The following is a 26363-nucleotide window of genomic DNA, read 5'->3' on the forward strand; positions in this document are numbered from 1 at the left end:
CATCATCATCATCATCATCATCATCATCATCATCATTATCATCAATTCCTTGACCTATTTTTGCCGTTGGGGGAATCAGGGACAAAGATACAGAAACCCTCCTTCATTCGGGTCTTCAGCGTCCACGTCTCGCATCCGTAGAGTATGATGGAGACTATTAGGGACTTGTTTAGCCTGTACTTGGAGGGAAAGCTGATGGAACGGCTTGTCCACAACCTCAGTCTGGCCATCGCTGCGGTCGCCATGGCAATTCTTATTCGGATCAAAGCGGTACTGGTACCATCCTTGGACAGTGTTGCGCGAAAGTACTCTTAGCTGGTCACTTCTTCGAGATGCTTGCCGTCAATGGTGATGTCTGCACTGGTGTTCGTCATGCTGTTCACCATGATCTACGACTTCTCCGTGATGACCTCAATTTCGTATGCTCTTGCTCTTTCTTTGAGTCTGTTGGCGAGATCTTATAATATCGCTAAAATGACGTTAAATGCAAGGATGTAAAAGTCAAATCATTCGTTTTTGATTAACGTGTGATTAACATGTTGCAAAAATATATGTAGAAAACAGCCGAACGAAATTATGTTGCATTCCATTTATGGTGAATAACGAAACGATATTCGTACACAAGTTGTTTACTGCAAGCGTTTGTCGAGACTTGCCTCCATATCTATAAATCAAACCGCTGATAGCGTAAAGAGGCTCAAAGCAAAAATAAAACTGAGAAATAAGACTTTATGATTGTTAGCATTAAGTTGCATTTAGCACGTTGTTCCTATGTTTAATCCAAAGTAATCAAACACAAAAAAATCTCCTACTGAGAAATTCGTACAATCCAGGTTGTAATTAACATTATATTCGCGTATACATGAAATTTACGTAATTAAAGTTATTTTCCCGCCGATGACTTTGCAATTGTAAATGAAGAGACCAAAGGACTTTTTTGTGACATCATCGTTTAGATATTTGTTTGGTTTCCACACACTATTTTTTTATATATAATCGTTATATCAACATAGTTGATGTGAACTGTTGCATATGCTGAAATTAAAAAATACACCGGTATATTTGTTCCGTGTTACATCATCACCCCTTTGCAATAATGTATATCATTTAATAAGTATAAGATGAATAGTTGTCATTTTATTGTGACAGGAACGTAAAATTGAGCCCTATCGCCACTATTCTCATGTTTAGCTTGTACATAACATTGAACAAAGATTATGGTAAATTTTGCAGGCGGTTAGCGTGTGGCTTTGATATTAATTATTATATTGTTATTATATTAACTAGTATAACCATCATTTTGAATGAAAAATAATAAAATCATAACGAAAAATCAACTTCTCCTCTGAAAAAGGTTTACTTTCATATATATATATATATATATATATATATATATATATATATATATATATATATATATTTGATAGTGATTTTGTTTCATTCAAAATTAAGTTTTTACTAATTAATATAATAGCCACACGCTAACCACCTGTGGTAAATTTGTTACTTAGTTTGAAAAACTATTAACTATTAACATAAGTTCATATATTATGTTGGAATATCATTATGATATTGACATGAAATATGTTATATACATTTTAATATGGAAATGATTTTAGTTGTATGTTTTATTTACTAATAGCTCCATTAAAACAAAGAAATAAATCAGTGTTCATCTAAAATTAAACCGCATATATGAACAAACGATTGAAAGCATACTCATGTATTTGAAAACCTATGCAAATGAAATCTCACATATGTAATAACATTCTTTATGAAAACACACATATTCACTCATTTAGTCTTGCACACAAAAAATTCAGTGTGAAATCAACAAAAACAATAACTATGCATTAGGAAGCAACAGTTTCGGTGCACAACAATTTCCTTAAATGCGAGCTTATTAAGAAGTTGCATTTATTCCTCTTTTATTTTTCTAGACATGTCGACCTTGAAAATCAAAAAAAGAATAAGCATTGGGTTGTAATTCTGGTTTCTTGTAAGCTTCCCTTCAATGAGATCACTTTACTCATGAAATTTAAGTTGACGTCGGTCGTAGGTAAAAAGATACGCCCCGACAAACAAAAAGAGAAAACATTTCTTATACGTATATTGCATTTGTATCGCACTGAAACTGATCTCATTCGTTGGGGAACGAAGCTCTTTTCGAACGACGTGTTGTTAATTTATTAATAAAATGCATCGCATATATACACAACGGTGTTTTAATTTCCAATATCCCGTCTTGAAGTTGAAACATTAAGTGTTCAAATTCAATTGCAATAAAGATGTGCATTTATGCATGGATGACTCTACTTATCATGCACATTTCGAGGCCTTATTGATATATACCACACTTTGCACCAGTTCATACTAACAAGAATGCGATGACGTCAAGGTGTTTGTTCATACTGGCTTTCTCATAAATTAGACCTCAAGCCAGTAAGAAAAGACAAAATTGATTGAACATTGCACCGAAAATTAGAAGAGTGGTTGCATTACGCAGCTCAAAATAAACAAGTTCTCTAGGTTCGCGTTTCTAATTCACCACACCAAACGGGCGTTGGCTTCCGCCGATAGCCTAACCATAATCAGATAACTGAGCATTTGATAGTATAATTATATGTAGATGAATATGAAATGTGTAATTTAAATTACGCCTGAGGATATACAAAAATTGAGCAATCTGTATTTTACATTCATATATTTCGATGTTCATATGATGTCGTAATACAAATAATTCATTTGAATAATTAATGTATATTATCCGGTTGATAAAGTAAAGGATTTTACTCGTACATGTATATCGATCAATATGAAAATGTGATAAATTTTCTTGAATAATCCTACAGTCTTAAACACGTAGATATGTAGTTCTTTAAAAGAAAATGTATGCTATTTATTTATATAGTTAGTATGTTTACAATTCAACAGTAAATGTTATTATATTATCCTAAACTGTTACTTCAATTGAATTTCAGGATTTGCGGAGCACGCTACGTATAAAAATAACATGCTGTTTTAATTTATACAAACATCAATACCATGTTTTGTATACTAGAACAACATTTCACAATATGACATAAACATATAATTTAAACATGATCGATTTTTGTTCGCCAAAGTTATAAAGAATTTGTCATGATTGCAAATTACCCTCATAACGGTTGATGTACAAAACATTTACATTTTGACAGTGTTTATAATCAAATATTAATACAAATATATGTATTGCCCTGTTTGTAATCAATTATTTATACTAATATATGTATTGCCCTTATATGTAGGTGACGTATAATAATTGTATATCTGAGTCCACAGTGTATTGCATGCGTTTTCTTTGTGAACATAACGTAGGTTGTCGATACTATTGTAATCCAACACAACCACTTTAGTGTTTCATTTAATACAGTATGTGTCATGAATTTAAATTAGTTACCTCAGGATGTCAATAAGTTTATATTTTGTACAAACATTTCCCAATCGTTGAGTCATTAAAACAACGAAGCGGAAGTTTAGCTCGAAGCTCTAAAACGTTAAATACCGAAAAGGTTTTAACATCAACGCTGATTAAGGACGCGTTATAGAGAGCATTGGCGCAACGCAGACATGTTTTGTTGCTGTTAAAAGTGATTAACAAAGTTAAAAAAATATTAAGAAATTAAAACATCAACTGTTGCATTGATGTTGGGATTATTCGATTCTGTTTATATAGATCTGGATTAAAATCAACATTTCATTACCTAAGGTTCCAAGAAAAATGAAGTCGTTGATGAATATTTTGTTTGGCTGCTTGTTGTCCGCAACAGGTAATGTATTTTCCAATTATAGAATTAAGTTGTATCACATATGAGTAGTATATGATCATGATTGTTGTTATCGTTTCTGTTGCCGTTGATTAAATCTCTTCTTCCGAAATAAAATATATCTTATATTTCTTATTTATCAATCGATGAATTAAGATAATCACACATAAGGATATACAATGTACAAGGTTAATTAAAATGGTTGGTGTCTGTTTGATTTGTTATTTAGTTTTTGGTACAGAAATTGTGTTTGAAGCTTGAACTATTGTTTATAACTTATTTAGAAAATATATAAATAGGTCTGAAAAACTGACTTTGTCATATTGTGAGAACTGATTCTGGATAACTTATCGTATTACCTGCTTAATTCGCAAATACGTTTTATGTCTTAATTTGCACAGTCGTTTTGTTCATTATGTTGCTTCCTTTTTTGTTAAATCACAATCACTGTTTTGTAATGGTTGTATAAGGGAAACGTTTTTAATAAAAAGTTTAATATACGCATCATATATTGGTAATTCAAGCTATTTGTAGTTAAATTTGAAAACAGACATATCGAAACGGTTCTTGTGAGTTAACAAACTCTGGATGAAATTCATTATTCTATATGATCTTTATAATTGTTGCGATTGTTTACATTAATATATTAATGCTCATAATAAAGAGTTATTTCGGTTGTAGCTTTAATACACTAAAACCGTGAAAAGAACTCAAGAACAAAGCTAATTTGTTGGACTATACAAGTAAACACGTGGAATCAGCACACCAAGCAATAGTAATATAACTAATAAATAATATCAGGATTGCGTACACTGAATGAAGAAAAGGTGTAAGCTCAAAATAATATGAATAATATTCAAAAGCATAACTTTCCTCTTTTAATAAAACAAATAATGTGATCACTGTATGCCTAAGTATGCACATATAGAATCAAGTTATGACAACGTCTAATTAAGTTTTAAAGAACATAAAAGAAGTAGCAATAATATCATCACAATAATTTACAATTAAAGGCATGTTTCATAATACATGACACAATATTTTTAGACTCGTATTCAAGCTGTTAATATTTCGGTACTTGCGTTGTTGTTTATGTTGTTTAAGTTTTCATCCACTAAACGTACGATCTTTCGTTGATTATCCTTAGCCGCTGTTATAATATATATTCTGAAAAAAATAAAAGTTTTGTTTTAGGAGCACAACTGTTTTGAATTAAATGTTTTATTCAACAAGAGGGCCTGAAAGGCCCAAAGTCGCTCACCTGAGATTCAAAGGAACTGACCTGTTCTGTGCAGCCCAAGATGTCATTAGAACAAAATGTTCTTACCAACTTTCATGACTAGTGAACACCCTGGCAGCCACGTTTTTCAACAGACCAAAGCCATTTTCATACACATCCAAGATATCATTTAAACAAATATAATGACACAGTTGTATGAAGATTCATAAGTCCATATAAGGAAAAATGCCCCGCCCACTGGTGGCCATGTTTTTTAAGCAGCTGAAACCATTTTCAAACTTGTCCAAGATATCATTGGGACAAATCTTCTGACAAAGTTTCATGATGATCGTACAATAAATATGGCTTCTAGAGTGTTAACAGGGTTTTACTATAGCTATATAGGGAAAAATGCCACGCCCCCTTGGCGGCCATATTTTTCCACCAACCGAAACCATTTTCGAACTCATCCAAGATATCATTGGGACAAATCGTCTGACCAAGTTTCATGATAATCGGACAATAAATGTGGCCTCTAGAGTGTTAATAAGGTTTTACTAAAGCAATATATAGCCATATTAGGAAAAATGCCCCGTCCCCTGGTGGCCATGTTTTTAAAGCAACCGAAACCATTTTCAAACTCATCCAAGATATCATTGAGACAAATCTTCTGACCAAGTTTCATGAAGATCGGAAAATAAATGTGGCCTCTAGAGTGTTAACAAGGTTTTACTATAGCCATATAAGGAAAACTGCCCCGACCCCTGGCAGCCATGTTTTTTCAACCAACCGGCATCATTTTTGAACTCGTTCAAGATATTATTAGGATGAATCTTCTGACTAAGTTTCATAAAGATCGGACATTAAATGTGGTCTCTAGAGTGTTAACAAGATTTACTAGCCATATAGCCATATATAGCCATATAAGGAAAAATGCCCCGCCCCTTGGCAGCCATGTTTTTCAAGCAAACGTAACCATTTTCCAACTCATCCAAGGTATCATTGAGACCAATCTTCTGAACAAATTTCATGAAGATTGGACAATAAATGTGGCCTCTAGAGTGTTAACAAGGTTTTACTAAAGCCATATATAGCCATAAAAGGAAAAATGCCCCGCCCCTTGGCAGCCATGTTTTTCGAGCAAATGTAACCATTTTCGAACTTATCCAAGATATCATTGAGACCAATCTTCTGACCAAATTTCATGAAGATTGGACAATAAATGTGGCCTATAGAGTGTTAACAAGGTTTCAACAAGGGAGTTGACTACCAGTATTAGAAAGTATGTACAGGTTATCTTTTTTCCGTGTTTTTTCACCGATCTGGACCATTTTCGAACTCGTCCGAGATATCAATGAAACCAATGTTTTGACCAAGTTTCATGATGATTGGGCAAAAAGTGTGACTTCTAGAGTGTTCACATATTCCTCTATAGCCATATAAGGAATACTGCCCCGCCCCCTGGCGGCCATGTTTTTCAATGGACCGGAACCATTTTTGAACTCAACCAACATATCATTTAGACAAACCTTGTGGCCTCTGGAGTGTTCACAAGGCAAAATGTTGACGACGCACGAAGGACGACTGACGACGGACGACGCACGACGGACAAAAGGCGATCACAAAAGCTCACCGTGAGCACGTTGTGCTCAGGTGAGCTAAAAAGAAAACAACCTGTTACCTGCGGGTGTAAATAGGCCGGAAGCTTTCCATGGTATTTAATACAAGTGACGCCCGAAAACCTAACGTATAGTCGATCAATAAATCATGTTATTACCATGTAGGACTATTTGCGTCGATTGTCGTCATCCTCAGCCGCATAAATAGACTTTTGAAAATATGCGTCATCTTTAATATTGCTTGAATCCCGTGACTTTGCGTGAACAGTGCAGTAACAACTAAGGTTAAATCAAAGCGCTGAACGCACTGATAATGTTCGCTGTTGTCGTCCTTGATTAGCTTGTGCGAATTGCACAGGCTAATCAGTGTGCACGCTTACGCGATCAACTAAAAATGAGTGTTTAATGTTGACAAGTTATCGGTGTTTGTCGTCGGCTCTCTGTATTGTGTTGTACAAACGGTCAGATCATTCAAGGCATTTGTAGTCATGTTTTCATTATACTATATTTGCCAAACATGAACACTGAAATGAACCAAAGGGCGTCTGAGCGTCAATATATCGACCGCGGGGCCCCTAAATACAAATGGTACACACTATTGGTCCATGTAACTGAACGCGAAATAACAACTGTTAACTTCGTGTCTACGTCGGTCTTATATGCGAGTAGGAGTGACAGTCACAGTTAAGTTCTTTTGAGTCAGTGTCCTCGAAACGGACGAGAAGTTTATTTATTTCATACCAAAGCAGGAAATACACTGTTCGGATGAGTTTTGACACACGAAATATAAAACCCAAACAACGTGCAATCAGTGCGCGATATATTTTGACAAACAATTCAGTAATCTGGAATATTATTGTATTATTGCATGTTTTTGGAATGGACGTATTCGTGCAAACATGTGCATTTGGTATGGTGATTGTTTACGGTAAGTTGTTTTACAAGTGCCCGTAAAGAGAAATCGTATGGTTGCACTTAACATTTAGACTAGAATGTATTCTTGAAAACACAGATTTTAAAGCACATTAATATTGAGATTCCTGTGGTTGCACCATCATTGATTAATTAAGAATTTGTAAAACTACAGGTATCAGGTAACTGTGAAAAATGAATTTACTGAAACTAAGTCTATTATTTATTTTCATCGCGAATACTGGACTTACTTTCTGTTGTTAATAGTATTTTGGGCTATCACTCTTGTGGTAAATAGTACGCATTCGACTGATGCTAATTAAAGGTAAAATTCTCCGTTTCTCACCTTTTCATTCTTAATAAATAAAAGACTAAGTTTTAGACCTAGCACGTTTAGAGAAGTTAGGCTATGACCGCTTGCTGATATATTTCTCCTCTGTTAGATGATGAGTTTCCGTTTACTGCCTTGTTATGTTTTTTCGTTGTTCGAGGTATTTGAATAAAGCAACACTCCTAAATATATCTTTAACAACAGAACTTATGGAACATGGAAAAGGTGGCGTGTTGGCGATAAATATAATAAACATCATATTGTACCCTTGCTTTCTTGAGTGTTTTTAGTTTTTTATCGAAATGAACGTTTTCAATGTTATTTTCAACCTGGTTCCATTTTTCCGGAACTTTAAACAATTCGTTAATATATAACACATAATTTCACAAACTTGTCACGTATTTTTTGCGTATGAATCCAGACAATTGACACGCAAATGCATTATATATTAAGAAACATCAAATAATTAAAAAAATCAAATGTACAAGCAGGAACGTTCTTTGACAATTAAATACTCAGTTCAGCGTTATTAATTGTATTTCGTTATTATATAGTCTAAATAATGAGAGGAAATGCGAACAGTGTGTGAAATGTCTGAAGTATTGTTTTCCGTCAGTCAGTTTCTTGTTACACCTAAGATTTTTGGCGTAAGATTTATTGCAATATGATAATGAACACATTTAAATGCTGCAAATGTCTGAGAGTATAAAGAGACTGACGTTTAATTTAGCCCTTTGTCCGAGCACTGTATCATTATATTATCTACATGTGTGATGATTAAAGGCAACCATTACAAAACAATATGTCAACACAAGATTCATTCACATCAAGGTAATAATAAATACAGAACAAGGGAAGTAATTGATAAAAACAAAATTAATATATTCAGGTTAGTAAAAGCCTAACACTAACACATGCTTAAGTTGAGTGATGCGTTGATGATAACTATTTACGAGTATGTCTAGAACACTCAAACATGAACTAAAGCGTTGTGCTGTTTTGCTGATAACATTGTACTAGTATGTCTAGAAAACCAAAACATGCATTTCAGTGATGTGTTGTTATTACTATGTACGAATATGTATATAACACTCAAACATGCACTTATGTGGTGTGATGTGTGTTGAGTTGTGTGTACGAGTTTGCCTGGAACACTCAAACATGCACTTAAGATGCATGATCTGTTGCTGATTACTATAGACTAGTATGTCTTGAACACTCATACATGTTATAAATTACTGTGAATATGTCTAGAATTCTTAAACGTGCATTTCAGTGGTGTGATGGACGAGTGTATCTTAAACACTTAAACGTCCACTTTAGAGGTTTGATGCGTTGCTGTTTACTATGAAAGTATGTCTAGAACACAAACAACTTCACTTAAGTGGTGTGATGCGTTGCTGATTTCAGTGAACGAGTATGTCTGGAACACTTTAACATGCCCATAAGTGATGTGAAGTGCTGTTTATTATTATGCATGACTATGGCTCAAATACAGGACTTGCCCCATCGAAAACCAAATAAATTCATGACCGCTTCGGTCGTCCATAAGAACCTCAATCCACATAACAGCCTAGTATTTGCCTAACTAATTTACCGATTTAACATACATAACGAGCTGCCAACATACATATAGGTATGTTTGACAGCCTTCTAGGCAGCAATCTAACAACCCTTAAACAGTTTTATTCCGTCTCCATGCAAGAGTTTCTTTCATGGCATAAACTGCTTAACGAGCTATTACGCACTTTCTGACCTATGAAATGGTATTTTGGGTATAAAAAAAGCTCATTGTCGCATACAATTGTCATCTCCTACGTTAGCCATATCATTCGTTGCGCTGCTTTGTTGTCGTGTTATGTTTTTAAATTGTCTACTTGTGCAATATTTAAAGGTCTGGTCATAAGTCCGTATCACTGAAGTTTATATAGCTAGAATCTTAGGGGAAGCCCGACGTTTGCAAATTACAGGTCACCAAAGCAAAATAATTAAAATCGATTGCTTATGCGCCGTTGATTCGCTAAACACGCGTGCATTTTAAATAAATGTTTGTATGTTGGTATGTTTTAAATAAAGCATATACATTTGTCGATTTTTGCTTCCGTTACAGTCATGGTGCGCGTGGACTGCCAGACGACGGAAAGGCGGGATACGGGTCTTGACCTGGAACCGGGTGTGACTGCGTTTAATACGTGCGATACTATGAACTGCCCACCGAACTCCAACTGCATTGAAACATCTGGCTACGCCTCCTGCGAGTGCGAGCATGGAAAGACTGGTATGTGTTAGGTCACTTCCGCAAGGCAATACGTAATCGATGTCAGACTGTCAATAAGCAGAAGTAACGAAACAGTTTAACGCTAAAATCGAAATCAACCATTAAGAGCGCATGTAAATATTGGACATATACAATAAAAATGGCACAAACTGTGTTCGATTTCTTTAAAGATGCATTAACATTGTCGACAATATTATTGACTCGAGAATAGGTCGATTGTAGAGACCGTAATTACTACATGCATATAATGGATTATGCTTATGACATTCAGAAAAATAACGGCGGGACATTTTCAACGTGTAAGTCGTACTTATGCTCACCAAGTGGTTGTCAAGCACTTGGTCTGAATGAGCACGCTATCCGTGCAAATGTTGCATATTAGACTTGCTTAGTCGTTTTTTATCATTTTATTATTAGAAGAAATCCGGGCCTTTTTGTTTAGTGGATAGCAAGATGTACAAGTTGTTATCAGACATAAAGCACTGCGGTCTTTCAATATACAGTCCAGTGTGCCCAGATGCTTCTTGTCAATGTTAAAGTAACAGCATTTAAGCGAGAACACTAGATGCACAGTCGATTTGCCTCGCGAAGAATTACAAGGATAATCGGTGTACTACGTTGGATTTGGAAAAGGGCTTTTGTATTGTATATTCGTATTGGAAACTGTAAACGCTGAAATCGTATTGTTGACTTGTTGTCATACTTAATTCAACGCCAATAGTCTATTTTAAAGTAATTTCACGTCTATCATAGGCGTCAACTGCACCATGGACGATCCTTGCCTAGAAACAAAGGAGAATTGTACCAAAGGAATGACATGCTACGGCCCATGTAACCCCAACGTGCTCTGTGAAGGGCCCACCGGTATCCCACACTGCGGCGGCTGCATTCCCGGTTTCCAGGGGAAAAACTGTGACGAGGACGAAGATGAGTGCACAAGTCAGATAAATTAGTCTAATTTATTGAAATAATTTCTAAATAAATGCATTAGGAATAGGTACTTCTGGCACACTTTCTAAGTTGTACATCGGTACAGATAAAGACTTCGTAAATGGGTTTCATTAATGGCCATGGCGTATCAGTAATACTGGCACTATTAATTGTTACGCAAGTATCTAAACAAACCGAATATTCAAACGTCTGGAAAGACAAACATATAGAATGTCTATGATTTTTTTTATAATTATAAGTCTACAAAACATTTTAAGGACGTTTGTTATAAATTTCATTGCCTTTTCAGAATTGGAAAGAAAATATATTCGTTATTAAGGCACAATCTAACTTTGCTGTTGCCACAATTAATTAATTCCTACGCAGTATCACCAAAAACCGCAAATTTGCTGTTTATAAGCCGACAACTTAACTAATAAAACATTCCTAAATGAAAATTGAACAAAAATAGGTCGATGCTCTTGCGCCCCTTCAATTACATGTAGTCCCAGAACAGAAATCGAACATGATCTGGTGGCATAAAAAAAAAAAATCACGCACATAATGAATGTATACTATGTTTGTTTTTAGAGTGGGCCGATATGTGTACTTTCAACGGTCAGTGCACGAACACATTTGGTAGCTTCAGGTGCGATTGCAAGGTTGGCTGGACCGGAGAATTATGCGAAATATGTGCGCTTTCAGGTACGTTGACCATGTGCATTTCCTGTAATTATATATGATTGCCGAGAAAGGAGTTATAAGGACGACAACTTCATGTTTTTTTTCTTTGGCTCTTTATTGATTAAAATGGTCTTTTCATTAGCAAATCAGTTGATCCAGCATAAAGGATGGGTTCGGCGGGGTTTGGAGGAATACTCGATACATTATTGTAATTATTTGTCTTACTTGTTGTCCGTGGTTCGCAATTTTTAATGGCAAAACTCGAGAAATAGAAATTCAAAATGCAAGTCACATTTAAAAACAATGTGGGAGCATCTTAAACTATACTGACCGAATGATCGCAATAAAGTCACACCAAATCGTATACTATTTTCTGTGTTCAGATACCGAATGTGATGCTATCGGTAGAGGCTCTGTCGAGAGTGCGGACGCATCTGCAATGCCTGGAGGTGTCGCGGAGTCGCTTCACATAGCTCCCGTGTCCATGGCATTGACGTTGCCATTTAGTATCATCCTGTCGTTGTTGCTCTCATGAACAATAGCTCCAGAGCGTTATATATTCGTTTATTAAAAAACAACAACACATTTTAACACTTTCAAGTGTCTTTAAATTTCAGTATATTTTTGCGTATTTTTACAATATGTTATGCAAATGACGCAGTCGTCGGATTTTGTTCTGTATAAAATAAATAGTCGCACAGCTTTCTTGGAAGCGCGCTAACTGCTATTGAAACAAATACAAATAAGACACTACTACATTGCAAGATGTGGATTTTCCATATTCCAACCAAAGGTAATTCGTTTTTAATGAAAAATAAGTGGCATCAATCGAAACAGTATGCACCACAATCAATTTCCATTGGTACCAAACTAAATTAAATGAGCTTAAAAAATATATTAACGTTTAACTGATAGTAGGAACTAACTGCTCGATGCGAAGCAAATCATTTTATAGAAGTATTCTATGTACTGATTCGGAATTTGGAACTTTTGTAACTGTATATGATGAGTATGATGGGAAAAAACTTGTTAAGTTGGCTCCCTTGCTTAAAATAATCCAGTCACTGTTGCGATGGCACGTATAATAATCCAGTCACTGTTGCGATGGCACGTATAATAATCCAGTCACTGTTGCGATGGCACGTATAATAATTCAGTCACTGTTGCGATGACACGTATAATAATCCAGTCACTGTTGCGATGGCACGTATAATAATCCAGTCACTTTTGCGATGGCACGTCGCGGATGTTTATAACAATGGCACATGGATTTTATAGTAGACAATTGTATTAAAAAAGAATACATGTCATCGCAACAGTGATTGGAATTCGTGCCATCGCAACAGTGACTGGAATACGTGCCATCGCAACAGTGACTGGAATACGTGCCCTCGCAACAGTGACTGGATTAGTATTTTTGCACGTTTCTATGGTCCTTTTTATCATGTTTGTTGTTTAATGGTGTGTTTTTTGGTGTTGTACTTTTCTTGTGAAAATGTTGTTAGCACGTTTCATAGTTGTATTATTTATTTAGAAAACTCAAGTCTGTGTAGAACACTATGTACATAAATATGGCATTGAATACTTAAATTTGGTTGTTGGTCACATTTCCAGTCATTAAAATTCGTGTTTTGTATGTCGCGATGCCTTTCAGTTTTGTATCAGTCTCTGCATTAAGACGAGAAATATCATTACACTATTTTTTTCATTGCCGCATCTCACCTTTCTGTATATAATACATGCATTTGTAAACGTAGATATGTAAGGTGTTTGTTTTATGCATTTTATATTATATACTTAATAAAACATAAAACGTTGAAAAAAAAACATTGCTTGGAAAGCTTCATATCGGTTTATAAAGTTAACCAATGGCAATGGGGAATTGATGTAGTGAACGAGATTTAAGCGTATGGTTTCTTTCAACTCGAAACTATTGGATGGCATAATTTTATGACAAATTGACCGTATTATAGCGTATTCATTCGTTTGCTGGCTTTCTATAGAAAATGTCTACAACGTCATTGGTAAAATGACTTCATATATAGCTCTTATTGCTGGATATGATGATACGTTAAACAAATATAATAATCGGGCAAACAATAAGTTTGACACTAATCCATCTTTTTTGAGACCTCTTCTTTTAATTTCAGTGCACTTACAATCCAAATTAAGAAGAAACCACACCATATATAGTAGTAATATTAAGGACTATCCACACTTTATAAAGAAGTATCCAAATCGCAGTAAGAAGTATCATCACTACATAAAGGAACAATACCATATAATGAAATAACCGCATAATATTATTCATATATCAGAAGCATATATATACTAACTAAATATATTGACTATATTTCTATTTTGGAACAAGCCACGTTCATTTGTACGAATAAGACTTTCACGGCATCCCAAACATGTCAACCTTTTTCTTCTTCAGTTCTTTCACGTTAGTAGACTTAGATTTAACGCAACGCTAAGAGGCATTTAGCCAAAGAAACTTCAGCGTACAGTTTATATAGTATCGACATACCTGTACAAAGTCGCGCCAGTCAAAAATCATAACAAGGGCCACATTGGCCCTGAATCGCTCACCTGAACAAATTTAATAGCCTTAGGCCTAATGGTAATTGACAAGAAACAAATTTTCTTGAACAAATTTTTAGGGGAGCCTTTAAGGATCATCCTTGTAAAAAAATTTGAAAATCCGACGAGCCCTTTCTGACAAGAAGATTTTTTAAGGTATTGACCATATATGGGCATGGCGGCCAGCTTGGTTATGTGACCAAATTTTTTTTTAACAATATTTTTTTTTCGTGACGTAGGAATGCTCCACATGAAATTTGGTTGAAATTGGCTCAATGGTTTAAGAGAATATGATCTGCTCAGGTACGCTAAAAACTTAAACATTGAGATAAAAGGAATTTTTGCTTGTTTTGAAGAGATTCCTCCTTTTTCTCAAAATTGACAAGATATCATCGACTAAACAGGCAACCCATGTTTGCATAAGGATAAATCCTTTTACCAATCAACATATTTTGGACTGAACAATTTCTCAATTTCCCACGATGATTCAACCCTACCAGAGCAATTTCCTAAGCAATAATCACCTCCCATTTTAAAGGAAAAATAATTTCTCATCAACAAAACTACAGCATTAATTGATTTCTGGTAGTTAACCCTTTTCCAAATTGAAAGAGGTTGCAGACGACAAATTAAATTATAATGGAATAAGAAGAAACTGATTTAATAGGGTAGGAAGCATTGTGATGAAAGGAGAAAATGCTAATTTCAGCAATTTCTCCTTTTATTTCAATGATTTCCACAGTCACAAACATTTGCAGAAAGAATTAACTGTTCTGGGTTAAGGGTTTATGTGGTCTGCAGCAAAGCCATCAGAAGAGAGTCGTGTCAGAGAAACCAGGCCTGTAGCCAGCAAATCCTTTACTCTAATAGCACTATTAATTGGAAAAAAGAGTACACTATAATTATTTCTAAATCTGCCATCTCAAGGAGATAATTCTGGACTTAATGGTCCGATGTTGCTCATTTTCGACAGGGCTCGAGTTTTCATTGATATGAAGACACTGTGCAAGTTTGGAAAGAATTGGATGAAAAATTTGGACTTTATTGCATAAACACCATTTTCTCAATTCAAGGGGAGGTAATTCTGTACTTCATGGACCAATAATGCTCATTTTTGTAGGGTTCGTGTTCTCATTGATATAAAGACACTGTGCAAATTTGGAAAGGATCGGACAAAAAATGTGGAAGATTTTTGAAAGTTTTCACAAAATAGGCAAAAACGAATAAACATGCAAAGTTCAACGAGCTCCTGCGGCCATGTTTTTTGACGAATCAAATTTCTTTGAACAACTTTTTCAGGGGAGCCTTCAAAGGTAATCCCTGTGAATTTTTTTGAAAATCTGATGAGCGGTTTCTGACAAGAAGATTTTTTAAGGTTTTTACCATATATGGTCATGGCGGCCATCTTGGTTATGTGATCAAATTTTTTTTAACAATTCTTTTGTCCCATGACCTAGGGATGCTTCACATGAAATTTAGTTGAAATTGGCTCAATGGTTTAGTAGAAGAAGATGTTTACAAATTGTTTACAGACAGACAGACAGACAGACGGACGGACGGACGGACGCCGGACGGTGAGTGATCACAATAGCTCACCCCGAGCTATCGCTCAGGTGAGCTAAAAAAGCGACATTTAAAGCTATGGTAGCCAGAACTAAGAGGCATTCAGTGTGTAAAGACATAATAATAATTTTTGCCGAAGACATGTTTAGGAACAAATTGTTTCGAAGCTTATTCATGCGGTGCCCTTGAAGGGAAACATATACCGATCAAGGTTTATGCCATGATACCGACCCATTCGTAATGTTTGAAAAAGGATTATATTTAATTGTCAAACTCGTCGAAGGTAACAAACCGAGGGGTCATATTTTAATTGCATGCTAAAAACGTAAATCGTATATTTTTACCTTTGCCAGAGAAATCAATAGTATAAACTAATGTCTAAGAAACAAGATAAAAATGGGCTTATGTATTATCAATCAATCATTCCGAATATGTCACATAATATAACATTCATAAATACAAACATATTCAATTAAGATTAATTTTCTCCTTCAACTTCTCCTTCAACGTGTGGTACGCAACACACATAATTGAACAATGTAGCCACTGTCATTGTAACAACCAAGCTATCTAATATGGATCTTTTACACCCAATATTGCTGTTTCTTCGTGTAATTGCACGATGATGATCCGAAATATTAATTATACTATGCTATATTCTTAAACTTTTTAGAAGGGTTGTAGTTAGCACTTGTTTGTAATTTCATTTCATCGTTCCTCAAAAAGATGCAACTCTGTTGCTCTGGTCTCCTTCCTACCATAGAGTAATTAAATGGTAATTACTAGTAAATTGAATGCATTTTAATTCTCTTTTATTATTGTTTAATTTGAGTTGCAATGCTTTGAGGTTAAAGTTTACTTACACTTATATGTATCATCAATATTGCTGGGCAAAGTGTGAGGTTCAGCGCTCTTAAACCGGTTTATACTTCCATTGCTTTGCATTGACCGTTCCAATGCGATGACCCCAACTTTATCCTTATATGTTCGCATGCTGTTTCGTACAGTTTTGGCAATTGGTCACTTGCCTTAAATAACGGACAACGAACTTGTATACAATGTATAATAAGAATGCAATACTACTCCAGCAGCTGGAGTTTCACTTCTGTATATTGTAAGAACGGTGCATAAATTTTGAACAAACTGTTATTTATTATTGGACGCCGATTCAAAGAGCTGGACTATGTATTTGCAAAATTAATGATTTACAAAATAGTAAATAAACGACCCACTATGACTTTTTACATCGATTGGAATGGTTATGTACCCGGTGTGAATCTCATTATTGGACGAGGACTAATCGACTGCGTGGTTTTAGAATGGGACAGATTCGTTTAGAAACCAAATTTTGAACATGCAGCGTATTCACAAGCACAAAAACATAGTTGATCGTATCTTTTTTTCAATCAAAAGGGACTGTTTTAAAAGTCATTATCAACATGATTGAGTATTTTCGGAAAGAATTTTAATTAAAAGAAGTTCAGTCCAATTTTAGCATTTGTCAACTGGTAACAGTTTCCTCTTATTTTCTCTCACTAAAATACAAGGCATTAAAATCACTTTGCTGGCTTTCGGTACATTCCGAATTTAACGGCTGATACAGATGTTTTCAAAATCTATTCCTTTTTTGTTCGGGAGGCGGAAAACGACAACGTGCGAGGCATGCTATGGTATTGCGCAAGGGTGGGGGGGGGGTTAGAGGGTTAGGGTTTGGGTAAGTGTTAGGGGTCGGGTTAGGGTTTGGGTTAGCCTAAACCCAACCCTAACCCTAACCCGACCCCTAACCCTTTTTTGGGGTTATCACCCCTGACCATGCCTCGCCCGTTGTAGTTTTCCGCCTCCCTTTTTGTTCAGATATGCTTATTGTTTCCATAGAAAACGTGTCATTGAATATGTTTATACACGCGGTTTTTTTAAATTATATTTATAGGCAAATATTCCTACAGTTTTCCATTTATCTTTCAATATCAGCCATAAAATCATCAAATTTAGTAAAAGTAATTTATGACCTTTTGTTTACACTCAGTATTAAATACACGATTCTGTCATTAACACCAATGAACTACACAGAATACAGAAAATGTTATAGTTCTACATGACAAAACATTACATAGACATCGAAAGAAAACCTATCATGGAACACTAATGAGTTTGTATTAAAATGCTTAGAATATTGCTTTAAACGAATACTTTATGACTTCAATGTACATGAATTAGTGAAATGTATAGACAGCTAATGTATTTCTCTAGTCTCTTACCATATAGCTGAAATGGGAACACATTTCCCACCTTTCGTCTATACCTACAAATGTACATCATTATAATAGTGCATATGGTAGAAGTGCAAAGTTGATGCGAGCCCATAAAAGTTACATCAACAAATTAGTCAGTCAGCAAAGGAGAATTATTGCAGTACACATAGCCATACATAATTACATCCTAAACAAACTGCATATTAACTAACAACGAGGAAACTTGATATATTTTTATTACAATGGAATAATTAAATACAAAAGCAGTTTGTATTTATTTACTTCAACAAAATATTCACATTTAGAAAAACGATCAAGTGGTCAAAAGTAAAGCAACTAGATTAAATTCACTTTTACTTATCAAATGATTTTGCAGGTTTACATAGGACTGTCAAATGTGTGGAAAGAATTCTATGACACACCAGATTTAATAACTAGTGGCATCACTTCAAGTTTTGCCTCAGATTTATTAGGTTGTATCCCGTTAAATAGAGGACAATAAAACACGCATTTAACTTGCAATCAGATTAAAAGAACACAAGAAATATTATTCAAACAAACAAATTTTGAACAAAAACATTATTTCAAAGCTGTATTAAAACTTGTTCAAGTACAAAAGGAATTAAGGGTATATAACAGCATAAATGAACTATATTTGAATGCATATTTTGCTTCAATGTATTTTAGGATAAACAAATATTACAGACTAAAAAACATCAATTTTTACAGTAAAATGAACCACTTCAAAATATAATCTGACCCATACAAACTTGTTGAACATGCTACAGTGCTATTAAATAGTTTGAACTGAAGCAGTAATGTAACTGGGTCTCAGGTTTAACCAGAAACAACTTCAAATAAGTAACATAACCAGTGAATATTGATATGATATCTCTATTAAAATGTTAGCTTGGGACAAATCTTCATATTACTTTACTATATACACTATTCAGTAAAGCAATTAACTCACTTTAAGCCTATTCAGATTTAATTTAAAAGAAATAGAAACATCTATAGAAAGGTAAAAAAACAATACAATTGTGACAGAGTTAACAGTCAAGGAAGTTGGCAGCCATGAGTAATTCCAACGCTATTTCTGCAGCTATAGGAAACTCTGGTATCTCAGTAGAGCTGTTTGTGTATCGAACCTTATATGTAAAATACATGCACACCTTTTGCAAGACGTGTGACCTGCAAAGAAAAAGAGACAGGTTATTAAGCTTTTAGTTTAAAAAACAACAACTACTTAAAGAGAATTTTATTTTATTTATAAAGAAGGATCACTGTCAAACTCCTTCCTTGTATACTTTAATCTTCTGAGCAGTCTCAGAGAAGGTGTTCAAGTGTAAATTGACAAAAATGCCAGGAATGCAGATAGGTGATGGACTGTGATGTACCATGAAAGCTCAATCTTGAGTACATATTACATTATGTACATGTTTAGCAACTACACTGATGCCTCCACAACACATATTTGAAATTGACGATACATTGTACCAATATATTTCCTACAGTGGACAAAAAGACTAATGACAATTAAATTAAGAATAATTCTGCCAAAGTTCAGCTACAATTGGAACATATAACTATGAAAATATTGAGGAAGATCCACCTAGCCACTAAACGAGAATTAAAAACATAAGCTTTATATAAAAATTTTAGACAGAGGACCATAATCCTACTAAAACTGGTTGCAGCCAGAATTCCTTACTTATCACATGTGTCAGTAAGGTATAGATGCCCCAAAATTTATATTTTGTCTCAAAGGTCCACTTGTGTCAAGGAGAGGGCAGCTATGAGCCATAAGCGCTCCCAGACCTGCAGACTTGACCTGATGGAAGGCATGAACTTACTAAGAGAATAATTGGATAGACCTAGATGACAAAACAACTGTCCCTATGGCGATCGATGCCCCCCACATTCATCTTTTGTCTCAAAACTCCCCTTTATCAAACCCAAACTCTTTCTGGATAGTTTTAGACCTTGTTCCACCTTGACCTTTTAGGAAATGAGAATGGTGACACAGGCGACACTACATCTCGTCAAGATACTAATTTGCGGTATAAGTTGTCTTAAAATTGAATCATGAATGAGAAAATTTCAGCCTGAGGTAGCTGTTTTATAGACAATTTTGACCTTTGATATCAAGTTGCAACCCTGACCTCTGACGTAGGAAGACAGGTTTTACACATGCAATGCCATGTCCTCATAATTTTCATATCAGGTATCTTAAAGAAGCATGATGAATGACCAAGTTACAGTACAAATAAGGTGTTATAAGGCCAAATTTGATATTTTAAGTGTGACCTTTACCTTTATGGTAAAAGACCCCTGTATTAAATCACAAATTGCCTGATGATGAATCATGTTTTTGCCAAATTATTTTAATTTAAATCCATCAATTTATGGCAATTTATGGCTGAGACAGGAATTTTAAAAGTGTTCTATAACCAATCATGACTTTTGATCTCTTACTGTGACCTTGCCCTTTGAGGGAGGGAAATGTGTCATAGACGCAACATACCTTCTCATGCTGATGGTCATTTGGGCTAAGTTATTTTAATATTACATGATACACGGCTAAATTAAGAGTCCAGAAAAGCTGTTTTATGGCCAAATTTGACCTAGTACCTCTGGGTGTGACCTTGACCTATGAGGTCTGGAACTGGGTATTACATAGACACATCATCATATAATTATTAACATTTTTGCCAAGTTATTTAAAAGCCATCAGTATTTATGGCTAAGAAAGGAATTTCAAAGCTGTCACATGGCAAGATCTGTCTTTCTATCTTGAAGTTTGACCTTAACCTTTAATGTAGGGAGACAGATGTTGCACACAACAAGTGATCCTAGGATGGTAAATATACATTTGTGGAAAGTTATTCAAATCCATTCATTAATGGAAAAGTTATGGCTGAGACAGTTAGTTTGGCACAGACAAACAGAGGCACATCATGACTTCTTCAAAGGGGTAAGTGTGGACAAACACATTATCTACACATTTAGGTCATTCATATTTGAAAATTTGAGTGAATCCATCTAGCCGTTAATGTATAGTAGAAAACACATGCTGCAGGATTGCATGTCTGTACAGATAAAGGAAAAAGTGAAATGCTTCATGCACCCCACTTAATTGGAGCATACCAAATAAATGACAGATAACCACATTTTCAGCATTCAGAATACAATACTTACGGTATTTCTCTGAAGTTAATTTCATTTGTTTCATTCTCTGCAAATTGTCCTGAAAATAAATGTTTACTGACTTTACTATACATATGGTAGTTTTAAACAAAAACTAACAAGTAAGATACTTAACACAAAGCAAGTTATAAATATTTGTCAGAACAAGAGATGTGTTTGTCAGAAACACAATGCCCCCTTTTGCGCCGCTTTGAAATAAAATTTCAATACATTTGGCAGGTTTAGAAATTATCTCACTTTTAAAACTTATTACTTTCCTTGGATTGTATTTTTTTACTTTTGACCTTATAGGATGACGTTGACCTTTCACCACTCAAAATGTGCAGCTTCATGAGATACACATGCATGCCAAATATCAAGTTGCAGAGCCCTTGCTGCACTTTGGGGGATTGGGGTCGGGGCCATTAGAGGGGGGAATTTCGCGTCGTTTTGGGCGAAAAGGGGAATTTTAGAAGTTCTTTTCACCAACCATTCAACACTATAAGTTGCTATATTTTAATGTAATTGACATAAGTATACATTAGATCAAAGGTTAGTAGCACGATACCAGTTGGCAACATAGGTATAAAATAAATTTAAAAAATGGATACTTTTTTCATGGGGGGAAGCGTCTGGTGACAATACTAAGATAATGTTTAGAACCATCAAACCATTCTGAAATCAATCAATATATATAGGAATTGCATCGGTTGTCACAGGGACATAAATGTATGAGTATTACAGCAGCTGGAATTACAGCATAAAATATAGTATGATTGATTTGAACCAATTTGATTAGTGTCAATTACAAAACAGAAGCTCTTATCTTATTAACTATTTTATAAAAGCATTGCTATGCGTACCATGCTATGCATGATTTCTTTATCATTTCAAATGTTAAGTTGCAACAATTCCTAGTCACCACTAATTATCAAATCAGTTGTTGTCATTAAGACCATGTGACTATAAATATTTTACCACAGTCTAACAACCCCATTCAATGATAAGAGATCCAACGCTCTTTTGCAGACCTGACTAGTTGTGTATATGTAACTGCGTTGTGTGCAATACTGTAAAAGATCTCCACTTCTACACAGTTGAAATTCTCAAATCATACTTGCCTAACGAATCATCTAATATGTATGTCAGCTATGTATTATTCTAAATACACCACTGGATTAAACAGTACACTCCACACGTTTTCCCCAAAAAACACGCGCACACCGCGTTTTTTATTCATGCTAGCAAGTTTTTACGCGGAGTTTGAAAGTGAGGTAAAACGCGGCGTTCCGCCGAGTTCGCTATACCCGTGGCGTGCATTACTTTAGCCTAGTCGGTAAATGCAAACAATTTCTGTTCTTATCAGCGACCACCGCGCAACACCGCGTTAGCAGTGTGCTTCTGGGCATGCCAAAAAATAAAAACATTGTCATTAAAAATGGTTTAAATACTGTGCCTTATAAAAATAAAGATAATTGTATAAACAATTCATATATGTTTTTATTCACAGGTACGTCGAAAATATGAATGAATAAACGACACGTAAAGCGTTTTGACCAATTAATATTTAATTCATAACACATATAACACCAGAACAAATGTTCCGTTTAATTTCCAAATGAGAATAATTATTTGTAATCCGAAACACGCTTCTGATTTTTAATGTTAACACGTTTACAAATGCTTCCAATATACAGTCATCATGTTTATTTCCCGACAAAAACGCGCGAAAAATATGCTACACTGTACAAGTTCAAGGTTTATGCGTGAAAAGCATGGAAAGTGTGCGTGCATTGATTTTTTGATACAAACTTTGAAGTGCAGAGAACACTGAATTTTGTTGATTTCGATTAAGTTTCTTTGGTATTTTTTAACACAATCATATAGCGAATAATTTTTTATTTCCTCCAAATTAATTTCAAATCAAATATCTTTATCGTTATGGTATTTTAGTATAGTAATTATTGAAACAGTTATTGTACTGTATACTGATTAAAGAGAACATCTGGACGGAACTGGATAAAGCGTTTGGCGTTATGTGTTGTTTTGACAAAAGGGATTAACATATGTGAATGTCACTCTGCCGATTTGGTCCATAATTACTTGTAAACATTGTTTTAAATATCGACGCAACTAGAACACAACTGTGAATATTTAATGCGCCTCTTTACTCAATTGTTACCACCTTCTTTTAGCAATCAATGGAATAACCTACCTACAAAGAGAAAATAAATGCTTTAGTGAGCAGTGAATTGACTTTGTTCCGACCATTAAAACCATTCCTTATGCATTCGTTGAACGTGTTTACTTGAGTAAGTTATGCATTCCGACAGGAAGCGGCTTTCCTTTGATAACGTCAAACTGTCATAAACACAGATTCCGAGACTTTTAATAGGGTCCTCTGTCATTTGTTTACATGTTCAGTATAGAAAAAACACCTGCCAACATGAAAACTTTGGATTAAATTATCAAAATAAAAACAATGTTGCAAACTGTGATTATATTAATTGGTAAGTATCAGTTTAAAGACGACGTTTTGTTTGTCGTAAATCAACGAGTTTTCTATACAACTACTTCTACAACCACGTGGGGATCAATCAATCTTGGTTGTTTATTTTAATGGTATATTATATATTTTTATATATATAAATAAATATATATATGTACTTGTAATAAATGTAATTTTATTTGAAAATCAGGAAGTCAAACAAAGTTAAATTGATCGTTATCTCGTAAAACACAGAGTTTCCCCGCGTTGCTAACACCGAGGGCCGCCGCATCGGCTTATCAATTTTGCCGATCGTTCAACGCGGCGTCCCAAATCATGCAAACGCCACGTAATCAGGGCTCGAAATTAACACTCGCACACTCGCAAAATGCGAGTGAAAATACAGATTGCTAGTTAAGTTTTAAGCCACTAGTAATTTTTTGCGAGTAACGAAATAGTGAAAAAATCAACAGTTATATTGCTAAATGCGTTCGACATCCTGAACACTAAACCATATGTCATAGAACCTCCTAATACCTGTATGCGGAAGCGCGCACCTTGTGTATAGACTAGTAAACTTATAGTATAGATACCAGGATGGTATTGGTACAAAGAACGTTAAACAATCAACTAATTGACACGTGTTCATTGAACTTGAACAGACATGGCGTCAAAGCGAAAAATTACTAGTTTCTTTTTGCCCACAGATTGAAATAACAATACGAAAGATAAAGCAAAGTTAACTGTTGAATAATTAAATGAAATTAAATTATGTTTCCAGCAAAATTTGCGAGAATGTTTTTGATTTTGCGAGTTGGTATTAAAGCTGCTCGCAATGTTTTGCAAGTAGAAAAAAAAGTTAAATTCGAGCCCTGCACGTAATGCGAAATTTACTTAATCTCCCTCGGCGTTACTGCACGCGGCATATGGAGGGAAATTGGGGAAACCCCATGGAGAGTACTGTACGCAACAAATATTTTGTAACAATAACAAAGGGTTATACCTGGGCCGCTCAACATGGCTTTAATTGTTCCAGAAGTCAAGGCGTGGTCTCTTTTAACAATAAACTCATGGCCATCAGAGGAGACAAGCTTCACGTACATGGCATCAGGGCCCTCACATCCCCCATAGACCTTCTCTTCATCGCCTTTGTCCCCCTTCTCATCTGACATCCTAATGTCAAGTGTATAGGTGGACTAACTGCAACACAACCCACACTATTATTAACGACGTGAAAACAAAACCCACAAACAGTAACAATAATCAATTATATAGCCACCAAAATTGCAAACATAAACAGGGCTCCTATAAGGCCATCCGTAACAAGATGTGTTTGAGAAACACAATGTCCCCCTATATGATGTTTGATCTTGTAGGATGACTTTGACCCTTCACCACTAAAAATGTGCAGCTCCTTGAGATACACACGCATTTCAAATATAAAATTGCTAGCTTCAATATTGCAGAAGTGACATTACATGCGCAATTTTGACCCATATACTTGACCTTGAAGGATGACCTTGACCTTTCACCACTCAAAATGTGCAGCTCCATGAGATACACATGCATGCCAAATATCAAGTTGCTATCTTCAATATTGCAAAAGTATTCATAAAATAAGCGATTTGGGCCACATATATTTGACCTCTGACCTTGAAGGATGACCTTGACCTTTCACTACTCAAAATGTGCAGCTCCATGAGATACACATGCATGCCAAATATCAAGTTGCTATCTTCAATATTGCAAAAGTATTCATAAAATAAGCGATTTGGGCCACATATATTTGACCTCTGACCTTGAAGGATGACCTTGACCTTTCACCACTCAAAATGTGCAGCTCCATGAGATACACATGCATGCCAAATATCAAGTTGCTATTTTCAATATTGCAAAAGTATTCATAAAATGAGCGATTTTGGCCACCTATATTTGACCTCTGACCTTGAAGGATGACCTTGACCTTTCACCACTCAAAAGGTGCAGCTTCATGAGATACACATGCATGCCAAATATGAAGGTGCTATCTTCAATATAGCAAAAGTTATTGCAAAATGTTAAAGTTGGCGCAAACAGACAGACAGACAGACCAACCAACCAACCAACCAACCAACAGACAGGGCAAAAACAATATGTCCCCCACTACTATAGTGGGGGACATAAAAATTCTTTTGTTTGGCATAACCCGACCGACCCACTTAAATCGGCCCAACTGAATTAATTTTTTTTACTTTCAAACAAAATTTTTTTTGCTCGCTGAAACTTCTTTCCGCTAAATTTGTCCTTTCCGCTTTTTATCCTTTCCGGTTATTTGCGTCATTTAATTGAATGCTCTTTCAAGGATATCTAGAATAGCAATGAACAAAACGCGTACCGGTATTTATTTGAGTCGCCTATTTTTTTGTCATATGCATATGCGATTAATAAGACTTAAATACAATTAAACCGCTCTTGTTTTTCTCGTATCCCTTTAATTAAAACAAATTTTTTAAATAAAATTCATTTTAATTAT

At 35.0% G+C, this 26363-nt stretch overlaps 2 protein-coding genes and 1 long non-coding RNA gene across 5 annotated transcripts in view; 1 reads left to right on the forward strand and 2 right to left on the reverse strand.

Annotated features, from left to right (window-relative positions):
- Positions 1-26363, reverse strand: part of LOC127861513 (uncharacterized) — a 170923-nt gene that overhangs the window by 99770 nt on the left and 44790 nt on the right. The gene's annotated exons all lie outside the window — the stretch shown is intronic.
- The window catches only part of LOC127861506 (elongin-C), an 80821-nt gene that overhangs the window by 43439 nt on the left and 11019 nt on the right, over positions 1-26363 (reverse strand). Inside the window, exons 2-4 of one of the 3 annotated variants that reach the window (XM_052400068.1) lie at positions 24855-25051; positions 21376-21424; positions 18400-19368 (exon numbers count right to left, since the gene is read on the reverse strand). In XM_052400068.1, coding sequence (XP_052256028.1) covers positions 19227-19368; positions 21376-21424; positions 24855-25023 — 360 coding nt within the window. In that variant the 5' untranslated portion in view covers positions 25024-25051 and the 3' untranslated portion in view covers positions 18400-19226. Of the gene's footprint in view, positions 1-18399; positions 19369-21375; positions 21425-24854; positions 25052-26363 lie in introns of those variants that run through there. The other 2 variants (XM_052400069.1, XM_052400071.1) reach the window with 2 other exon arrangements.
- On the forward strand, positions 7530-13488 carry LOC127861503 (neurogenic locus notch homolog protein 3-like). The gene is made up of 5 exons (XM_052400064.1): positions 7530-7572; positions 9998-10165; positions 10919-11104; positions 11687-11800; positions 12163-13488. The coding sequence occupies exons 1-5, from the start codon at positions 7557-7559 to the stop codon at positions 12312-12314; spliced, it is 636 nt and encodes a 211-aa protein (XP_052256024.1). The 5' UTR covers positions 7530-7556; the 3' UTR covers positions 12315-13488.

Source organism: Dreissena polymorpha, chromosome 16 (genome assembly GCF_020536995.1).
Source record: "Dreissena polymorpha isolate Duluth1 chromosome 16, UMN_Dpol_1.0, whole genome shotgun sequence".
Lineage (NCBI taxonomy): Eukaryota > Metazoa > Mollusca > Bivalvia > Myida > Dreissenidae > Dreissena > Dreissena polymorpha.

Coding starts and splice junctions, on each gene's coding strand:
- LOC127861503 (XM_052400064.1), top strand. Junction 11,105..11,686: donor GGACGAAGATGAGTGCACAA/GTCAGATAAATT, acceptor GTTTGTTTTTAG/AGTGGGCCGATATGTGTACT. Junction 11,801..12,162: donor CGAAATATGTGCGCTTTCAG/GTACGTTGACCA, acceptor TTCTGTGTTCAG/ATACCGAATGTGATGCTATC.